Source organism: Triticum aestivum, chromosome 1A (genome assembly GCF_018294505.1).
Source record: "Triticum aestivum cultivar Chinese Spring chromosome 1A, IWGSC CS RefSeq v2.1, whole genome shotgun sequence".
NCBI classification, from domain to species: Eukaryota; Viridiplantae; Streptophyta; class Magnoliopsida; order Poales; family Poaceae; genus Triticum; species Triticum aestivum.
Genome location: NC_057794.1, coordinates 93022930 through 93033543, shown reverse-complemented (window position 1 = coordinate 93033543; position 10614 = coordinate 93022930). Strand labels below are relative to the sequence as shown.

The following is a 10614-nucleotide window of genomic DNA, read 5'->3' as shown; positions in this document are numbered from 1 at the left end:
TTGTATATTAACATAAGACATAGCCGGCCATCCTCTTTCCAAGATGCACATATCATTATCATGCACACATTTATACATCATAGCTTTGTTTTTTTTCTTCAAATTCCTTGACCAAGCAAAGAAAACTAAGTTTATTTCATTTGCTTGCCAAATGGAAAAAATCTCCTCTTTTTAAACTACACAAAGCTCCATTTCCCAGCCCCTCTTCCCTCTCCTTTTTAACCCCCATCGGCTCCTCGAAAAAAAAGAAGGGAGAGAAAAGGAAATAAAAAAGCGAAGGAGGGCTGCCAGGTAGCCAGCCAGCTTCCTCTCTCCTCTCTTCCCCCAATTCGCCCTCAAATCCGCCGCCCCGCATTTCCCGACCCCCCGCAGATCTGGGACCCTACCCCGCCGGATCGCCGCGCCGCCGCGGGACTCGCGCGATCCGATCCCGCCGCACCCAGTCGCCAAGTTGGCGCCGCAGCGGAGGTCGCAGCGCCTCGCCGGCGGCGGCGCGGGGTCCGCCGCCGCCGCCGCGGGTGCTGGAGGGGCGTCCGCGCAGCCCGCCGACATGGGGGACTCTAGCGACGCCGTCATGGCGCGGTGGCTGCAGTCCGCGGGGCTGCAGCACCTCGCGGCCTCGTCGGCGGGCCCCGCCGGGGACCAACGCGGCGCCGGCGTGGGGGGCCTTGGAGGCGCCGCCGGAGGAGCGGGCATGCTGCCTAGTCTGCTCATGCAGGTGGGGTTTCTCGGTCGAAATGTTTGATCTAACCTAGTTCTTCGGTTGCCGGATTGGGAAGACGCCGTCTGGTGCGTTCCAGTGTTGTACCGTGTCTTTCCGATTGCTTGTAGAAATTGATCGACCGAACCTTGTGATTCAGGGGTTGCGCTGAATAGATTGGATTGACTTGGTTTCTGGTAGAATTTATTGGCTACTGGCTTGTGATATCTTAAACTGCATTATCCGATCAGTGCAGTAAGAGTATACCCGCGAAAGGCCATGGTTCGCAAGATCGATACGCAGGGAATGGTGCTCATCAAGTTCCATCTGTTTGATGAAGGGCCATCATGTAGCTGGGGAGGGAGTGTGGATTGATTCAGGGGCAAACTGGCGTGAACCCAATAAAAAAGGGAGCTAGCATCTCTTACTAATTACTCCCTCCGTTCCTAAATATAAGTCTTTTTAGACATTTCAAATGGACTACAACATACAGATGTATGTAGACATATTTTAGAGTGTAGATTAACTCATTTTTCTCCGTATGTAGTCACTTGTTGCAATCTCTAGAAAGACTTATATTTAGGAACGGAGGGAGTATTATACTGATAGGTGCATCAGCTTACTTCATTTCCAATATTCTATGGATTTGTAGTGCTTGAAGTTTTCACAAATTTGATGTAGAGGTGTGCATAGTTGAAATGGGCTATTATTTTTTTGTTCTGGATGATGGTCACATGTCATAAACTGGCATACATCTCTTACCTAGTGCCTTTGAAGTTCATGCTCATATGGGTAGAATAATCTGAAAAAAGTTGTTCATACACAATTGTTGAATTGTTGTCTGATGTTGGTTGGATGAGGAACTGCACTTTTTTTCTTCTAGAATTCAGATTGTAGATGCCATCTTTTGCACTGACCTAACTGGATGACGTCCTTCTTGGACTTCCATTTGACCCGTGTGGTAGTTTAGGTTCCTAGGGAGCTAAGCTAAACATGAAGGATATATGTTTCATTTTTATGCAGATGGATGCCAAATTTAAATTAGGAAGTTAACTTTGAGCCTGATCAGTTTTCTTTAAATTCCCTGACCTTGGCATCAATTAATAGTTATTAGTCATGTGCGATGAAATCTTCTTTTTTCAACTACAACAGTTTGGTTCAAGTTTTGCATGCCACGAGGGACTTTACTAATTATAGTTTTCCTATAGTTTTACAGATAGCGAAATGGGTATTATTTTTTTGTTCTTGATGATGGTCACATGTCATAAGCTGGCATACATCTCTTACCTGGTGCCTTTGAATTTCATGCTCCTATAGATAGAATAATCTGAGAAAAGTTGTTCATACACAATTCTTGAATTGTTGTCTGAGGAACTGCAGTTTTTTTTGTCTCGAATTTAGATTGTAGATGTCATCTTTTGCACTGACCTAACTGGATTACGTCCTTCTTGGACTTCCATTTGACCCATGCGGTAGTTTAGGTTCCTAGGGAGCTAAGCTAAACATGAAGGACATATGTTTCGTTTTTATGCAGATGGATGCCAAATTTGAATTAGGAAGTTAACTTTGAGCCTGATCAATTTTCTTTAAATGCCCTGACCCTGGCATCAATCGTTGTTAGTCATGCACGTTGAAATCTCCTTTTTTCAACTACAACAGTTTGCTTCAAATATTGCATGACACGAGGACTTTACTAATTATAGTTTTCCTATTGATAGCCTTCACCAATGCAAAATGCTGTCAACATGTGCGATTGCAAACCTTACATTTTGTTATTTGGCAGGGCTATGGACCACAGTCAGTTGAAGAGAAACAAAGGCTATATATGCTGTTGAGAAACTTGAATTTTAACGGAGAATCTTTGCCTGCATCAGTCTCTGAGCCCTATACACCAACTGCTCAGAAATTTGGCAGTGGGACTTCCGCAGAGGGTCTGTATTCACCTGAACTTAGAGGTGAACTTGGAGCTGGTCTTCTGGATCTCCATGCTATGGATGACACTGGACTTCTTTCTGAGGTATGTCTCGAAGTCTTGTCTGCAAAGTGCCCGTTTGCTATCTTAGTTAACATCCGTGAGTTAATGGCAGTACATACTTTATGTTGATTCATGTGGTTTGGAAATATCTTCATGCAGTCCATTTCAGCTTATTGTGTTTCCTTACAGGATGTAGATTCAGAACCATTTGAGCCTTCACCCTTTATGCCAAAGGAAATTGATGATGATGAGGATGATATGATAACAGGAAGCCAGCTAGGTCCAGCTGATAACTATAATGCAGTGACGAGTGAAAAGGAGATCAATACTAGAGAAAATAATGTAGCGAAGATCAAAGTTGTGGTATGATAATTTCTTTAGGTTGTTGTTTGTGACTTGTCAACACTAAACAGATATACCTGACTTTGTTTAACAATATATTCAGGTAAGAAAGAGGCCCCTGAACAGAAAAGAGTTATCTCGAAAGGAAGATGATGCTGTAGCTGTGCATGATTCATCTTCTTTGACAGTTTATGAACCTAAGCTGAAGGTACGCACTGTTTGTCTTCAGGAAGTTTTATTATGCCTGCATTATTATTACTTCTATTTTTATTTAACCTTTAATCTCCATAAAAATCAATTTATTTTACTTTTTGAATGTCTGTAACGCATTAGAGGGCTGGCATATGAACACAAGAGGGATTAGCATGCTCATGTAAATTTCAATATCCTAGTCACTTGCTGGCGATCCTATTTCACCTTTTTATTTGAATCTGAAAGTGCCAACTGATATAACCCTTCTTCATAACCACTACAGCATAGCTACCAGATAGTTGTGTTGCTTCCCAATGATGCTAGCATGCATTTGTGATAACATTACCTGTTTCTTTTTTGTGATGGGCAGGTAAAGTTAAGTTTGTTTCAGTTATGTCACAAGTTCTACTGTAATAGTGAATTAACTCGCATGTTGGATGTACTCTACTGCTTCAAAGTGGCAGATTCTTCAGAAAAATGGAATTGAATCCACATTCCAGATTCAGGGTGCTTAAAAATGGTTATTCAGAAGATAATTGTAATAAAATATCACAATTAACTGAAATCCTATTAGTTCCTGTTTATCTGCTGTGTTTATATTTGTTTCTGCAAAGTAGTGTTTAGTTCCTTGTTGGGATGGCCATAAATTAACATGACTATAAACTTCCAAGAATTGAAGTGCTCCTGGTAATTGTTTTAATGGTCTTCCTTTTATGTACATTAACATCTTATTTCTACTGGAAGGTCGACTTGACAGCTTATGTGGAGCAGCATGAATTTTGTTTTGACGCTGTCCTGGATGAGGATGTTTCTAATGACGAGGTATTATTTTTTCTCTTGTTTGAGTGCCATTTCATAATATAATTATTCTCAAAAAATATTCTTTCTATGGCATTAAAAACTGCATATTCTATAAATTGCTTCATCAAATTCAGTTTTTGCTTCTATTGTTTTGAACTTGGGGCAGAACTGGTAATTGGTGACAAGTTAGCTTGACACATGGGGGTTTCTTGAACACATGATGATTTGGCAGTTGTTGAAGAAAAACAGACGGAGTTTGAAAATTTGCGTGGGGCAGCTGCCGAGGCTGCCCCACCCCCAGTACACCCCTGAACTTGGGTATATGAGGAAAGTGCTGCGAGCCTATCAGCCCGCGAGTACGAATTACCCTGTCATTTATAACTAAGACATTGGATTATTTTTTTGCCAAGAGAATGTAAGATTTGGCCAAAGCAGCCTTGACTGCTCTATCCCCATATTCGATTGCTGAAGTAGCAACATGGCTGTTGACACAAGTTTATTAGCCTATATGCCCATATGGCCATACCTCTCTTTGCTCAGTTGCTCTTCATTGTGTCAGCTCGATTCCCACATATTGTTCTCCAACTCTGCTCAAATCACTTGCTCACCAACCAATGTGTCTTGACTGTACACCATTCTGTTACTGCTCATCACCATTATTTGTGTGCCTTGGCCCGCCACACCAGTGCTTGCATGCCCACTTGTTTGGCAGCTGCAGCTCTGCTTGAATTATTTTGAGCAAATTTGTTCAGAGCATGGTTGATCACTGTGTTACTCGGCTACTCTGCAGTTATGCATCTTCATCATCCGTCCAACTTCGGAATGGCAATTAGCTGGTGCTAAATTTGGGACTACCAATTTCCAGTTTACATAGTTGTACCATCATTTTTCTACACAATGCTATTCTTTTTCTCCATCATAGTCAATGTGGTGTACACTACATTTTCAGTAAATTGATTTTCCTTTTGAATTCTCTGGACAGGTGTATCGTGAGACAGTGGAACCCATTATACCAATAATATTCCAGAGAACAAAAGCGACATGTTTTGCTTATGGACAAACAGGTTGGGCAATAGTGTTTTTTGACGAAAGCTATACATACATATTGTATTTCTTTAAGCACAAAGAGTCATGGTTTCTGTGATTTCAATAGTGTCTAAAGTATTGTTTCTCTTCCAAACGCTATTTTTTTGGTCAATTTTCAGTAGGCTCATGCAAAAGAGCACAATTCTTTTGCAAATAATTGTAGTATTGAGAACTGGGGATCCCAAACTTCTGAAATAGCTCACTGTCTACTATTTTCCCTTTGGTTGACTTCTGTAGCTCTGATGTGATTAACTGAAAGGAAACTAAACACTTTTCTTTAGCCGTCTAGATTGTGTACTAGCTCCCCTTGTGATGTTCCTAATCAATTCCGGTTCATGAGCAGGTAGTGGGAAGACATACACAATGCAACCTTTGCCTCTGAGAGCTGCTCAAGACATGATTCGTCTTTTGCATCAACCTGTCTACCGGAATCAAAATTTTAAGCTGTGGCTCAGCTACTTCGAGATATACGGTGGGAAACTCTATGATCTTCTATCAGACAGAAGGTTGGTTGTTGTGCACTTGCCTATTACCTTTTTCTTTCCTGGGGCTGGTAATGGATGCATGCACATACTAACATTAAGCATTTCATTGATAAATCCATATTTAGGAATGCTTAGTCAAAATGTTGGGTAGTCTTTTTTTTTAAGTTGCATTTGTTGTGTTCTATATTTGCTTGCTACTTCTGAAATAATGGCAAGTTCCTTTCGGTTTAAAAATTGAATCTCAGAGCCACATTTCTGTTTGAAGTTTGGAACATTTATCATATGAGATTTACTGCTGCTCTGTGGACATCTACCCTGGACTTGGATTTTGTGATCGGGACAATACTTTTGAAGGATTTAGTTAAACTGAAAATTCTCACCATTTTTTCTTTTGTAGACACTTACTGATGAGGGAGGATGGCAAGAAACAAGTTTGCATAGTCGGTCTGCAGGAATTTGAGGTTTCTGATGTCCAGGTTGTCAGGGAATATATTGAGAGGGGAAATGCAGCAAGGAGCACAGGGTCTACAGGGGCCAATGAAGAGTCATCGAGGTCACATGCCATTCTGCAACTGGCTGTGAAGAAGCATATTATAGTAACTGAAACTAGGAGACAAAGGGACAGGGATGCCAATGAAGCTAAAAACACAAAGGCAGTGGGAAAAATATCTTTTATTGATCTTGCTGGAAGCGAACGTGGCGCTGATACAACAGATAATGATAGGCAGACAAGGTGTTATTTTTGCCCCCAGATTCATTTGCCTATTATATTTCCAAACATTAACCTGGTACAGTTACATAATTTATTGACATGTATCTGTTATTATCATATCAGAATTGAAGGTGCAGAGATAAACAAGAGCCTCCTTGCTCTGAAGGAATGCATCCGGGCCCTTGACAATGATCAGATACACATTCCTTTCAGAGGAAGCAAGCTCACAGAGGTTCTCCGTGACTCATTTGTTGGCAACTCTAGGACGGTGATGATTTCTTGCATTTCTCCCAATGCAGGTTCATGTGAACACACGTTAAATACGTTGAGATATGCCGATAGGTAATAGCATGAAACATACTTCGTAAAGTCCAATTCACATGTGGTAAATCATCATTTTAGACTGCTTCTGGCTATTAGTTCAGTAAATTTGCTGATCAATTGACAGGGTTAAAAGTCTTTCAAAGGGTGGCAACACAAGAAAGGAGCAGTCTACTGCACCAACTATTCCTTCCATGAGGGAGTCTTCATCTGCTCCATCCTATCCTTTATCTGTTGAGGCTGAAGAAGTACCCAACCAGATCCAGGAGAAGAGACCTGTCGATATATCTAGGAGAGGCGCTGAAAATTTTACCTCCAACTCTTCGATGGAGCCTGACAGGAATAACTTTAGTATGATCCCAAGTTATTCTAATAGAGGAAAAGAGGAAAACGGTGCATCTGGTTTGAATGATAGGGAGAGGGTTGATTTCAGTTCTGGCCGAACTGTTTACAACAGTAAAGCACAGTTAATTCAGAATTCAGCAAATGCACAAGAGGATGAAAAGGTTACGAGAGTCTCACCTCCCAGGAGGAAGGTCATAAGGGAAGACAAGTCTGAAAAGCAGAACTACATGAAAAAGGATAGTGGAATCGAGGCAAGTCGGCCTGGATATAAGGTGCAGCAGGTAAGGCAGTTGCAACAGCAGCAACGACCAACATCTGCTTCAGCTTCTCAGGTTTCAAGGCAATCTGAAAAAGAAAGTTCATGTGATGATGTGGAGATAGATGCCATTCTCGAGGTAAACAATATTTTGCTGGTATTTCTGTCTTATTTATCCTGAATGGAACTTGTGGTGTAAATCTTTATTTTGTATATTAGGAAGAGGAGGCCCTCATTGCAGCTCACAGGAAGGAAATCGAGAATACAATGGAGATCGTGCGCGAAGTAAGTTCCAGTTCATGTGCTGAGTAATTTTCTGTTATTGTTTAATTCATGCTCTTTAGATCCTTGCTAAATTATTTTGTCCATGGTACTGAGGTTCCTACCATCTTATGATGTAAGGATACATACATTAATGTACTCCTATGATAAAGATGGTGCCATATCTAGCACTTACAATTCCAATCATTCTAGAGAGAACTAGTTTTATTAGCTCTAATCTTAGCCCCTCATCGGAAAAGAAAACAAACTTGTGTAATCCTGTAGGGGCTTAAAAAATTATTAAACCTTACAGTCTTAGTGGCATACCTTGTAATCAGTACTCACCTGCTTACGATCACCATGGTTTGATCGGAACTTCTGAAGTTGAAAGTAGGTTGTCTTCTTGATCCTCCGACAGTTGTTTAATGTTTGAGCACTTCTGTTATCTTTAATCATGCTCGGACAGTATTAAGTGCGTTAGCATGCTGATAGTAGCCGTTCTTTCTGCAAATAACCGTTTCAAGACTTGTGCCAGTACTCTCTTTGTGTACATGAAACTTACCCATTTCATTCAGTTCAGTGTTGGTGTTCCCTTCTTACACCATTAGTCATTTAGGATATCAGGTATTCAGATTACTTGGATACTCTTAAAGCATAAATCAAATGTTGTGCTCATACATGGAAAAACATTTCTAACCTTTGTATATCAATAATCCTAGACTTGCACACCTAATCATATGGGATCAGCCTATGGGGAGTGTGTGCCCTTTGCTAATTTGCCCCCCCTCCCCTTGAATATTGGTAGTTTACAATACCATTAAATTATGCCATGCTGCTATAAACTAAGTGCACATTATTATTTTTTTCTCAGGAGATGAACCTTCTGGCAGAAGTTGACCAACCAGGCAGCCTTATTGACGACTATGTGACACAATTGAGCTTTCTTTTGTCACGCAAGGCTGCAGGCTTGGTCAGCCTCCAAGCACGCCTTTCAAGGTTTCAACAGCGCCTCAAAGAGCAGGAGATCCTTAGCCGGAAGAAATCATCCAGATAGCTGGTCATCGCTCATTGACTCCGGCCTTTTGCCTGCTCAGTAAATTTACAGGAGCTTGACCGCATTTCTTGAGATGTTTCTCTTCTGTGGTCTCCTGTAATGTTGGACCTGAGCAACGAGCTAAAAGAAGACACCGCATTGGCTCAGGACTGGGTGAGTTGACTGGCTGATGCCATTTCATACTCGGTTGTCAGGTTTGATCACCAGTTTGCGAGTAGTCCTTCTCACAGTTTGGCTGCACGGGCTTGTTTTTTTCCGGCAGATGCATGGCTTGCCCTCAATGCCGTTTTCCTTTGTATGAGGAGACGTCCGACGTAACTGTTTGCAGATATGGATGGGTTGATTTTTGGCAGCGGCTCCTGTACTATTGTGGACACAGATACATTATTGTTGTATTCTTTACTGATATTGTTTTCGTCGACAAATGAAAATGTGTGTTTGTGTGTGTGTGGCAAAGGACTCGAAAGTTTCCCCCCCATTGTGCCCAGTGAAAATTTCAGACAGGTATGATTATGAATGGTTTGTGACTAGTGATCTGCGAAGTGTGCACAACTGAATTTCAGTTGTCATTTGTGTTCTTGTGAGAGTTAGTGCATCAGAAAATAATGCTCTTGTATCTGGCTTTCTACATTAGATCTGCAAGCCTCTCATCTCATTTCCTATGACTTTCATATTCCTATGATTTTCCTACCTTATGAACCAAAAGAGGCCTAGAATACTAGAGGCCCCCTTTTTGAAAATGTCATATTCCTATGATTTTCCTATCCTATGAACCAAAGGAGGCCTAGAATGCTAGAGGCCCTTTACTGAAAATGAGGTTAAGCAATGCCATCTTTGACTCGTATGTTGATGGAGCCCTTGGCCTTGATGGGATTCCCTTCATATTCTATGAACACTTCTGGGAGCTGATTTAAAAAGGTACTCATGGACATGGTGAATGATTCTATGAACACTTCTGGGAGCTGATTTAAAAAGATACTCATGGACATGGTGAATGATTTCCATGTAGGGACCTTAAGGGCATTTTCAGCGATGACCCGCAAATTTTCTCAACACAGACGCGGGAGGCCGTCATCGAACGCTGCCCTCATACTCCCTTTGTCTGGAAATACTTGTCGGAGGAATGGATGTACTAGATGTATTTTTGTTATGGGTATATCCACTTTTATTCATTTTTGCGACAAGTAATTTTAGACGGAGGGAGTACATTTCAAACACTTTATGAATCAACCGGATAAAGTTCATGCAAACCGGCTGATATTCATCAAAGTTTGGATAAAATGTAGCACTAATCATCCATACATAGTAGGTAAATTAAGTCTAGTACAACAATGTCTCAAATTCGACTAGATTAACCGCATGTCCAACAAGTTTTTCATCAACAGATCATGGCCTGCCACACATACTTTCCTTTCAGTTTCATCCAACAGTGTGTACTTAAATGGCCGTCCCTCTGTCTTGTGGTACATCACGACAGCGCGTGCGGGCTACATAATGTGTAGACCAACATTGAGTGAACGAATCAATCAACAAGTTCAACAAGAGAAAGAAAAACTTACGATCTCGTCCTCTGCCGCGTGCAAAGGCCACCTTGCCTCCAGATGACGAACCACATTACAAAACTTGGTGACGCTAGTCTGGGTGCAATGTGTGCGAGAGAGGCCTAAAGATAATGTGTGTGCGGGAGACACGACGTAGGCACATATATGTGCGTATAGAGGGCTAGTAGAGACCGTGCGTGTGTGTATATATGCATGTGAGAGAAATAGTGTTTTCCAACTGAGATTAGTGAAAAGAGTGGTGCATAGTAGTCAAAAAGAGAGAGGGAGATATATAGAGAGTGTGTGTATGAGACACCCCGACACCCCGGAAGAGATTGTGAGCATGTGTGAAAGAGAAATGCCGATGTATATAAAGTGTGTGCACTTATGCATTAGATAGAGAGATATATAGCGTGTGTGTGAGAACGGGCCGAGACATAGTGTATCTACGTGTAAAAGGCGGTTCTACGCATTAAATTAAAATATAAATGACATTATTATTTTTGAATGAGATCGTGAATTTTGCAAGTTGCGTATGAACGA

General features: G+C 41.4%; 1 protein-coding gene across 2 annotated transcripts; it reads left to right on the top strand.

Annotated features, from left to right (window-relative positions):
- The first annotated feature begins 282 nt into the window (after nt 1–282).
- On the top strand, nt 283–8986 carry LOC123191561 (kinesin-like protein KIN-13A). Of its 2 annotated transcripts, XR_006496794.1 has the most exons (13): nt 283–718; nt 2484–2717; nt 2865–3038; nt 3121–3225; nt 3954–4031; nt 4993–5074; nt 5440–5602; nt 5979–6314; nt 6417–6635; nt 6742–7354; nt 7435–7500; nt 8348–8683; nt 8793–8986. XR_006496794.1 is itself a non-coding variant. In XM_044604249.1 (12 exons), exons 1-12 carry the CDS (start codon nt 551–553, stop codon nt 8528–8530), a joined length of 2421 nt encoding a protein of 806 aa, XP_044460184.1. In that variant the 5' UTR covers nt 283–550; the 3' UTR covers nt 8531–8986. The 2 variants fall into 2 exon arrangements, 1 of the variants encoding a protein (XP_044460184.1); XM_044604249.1 differs by having other exon boundaries at nt 8348–8986.
- Nucleotides 8987–10614: the final 1628 nt, after the last annotated feature.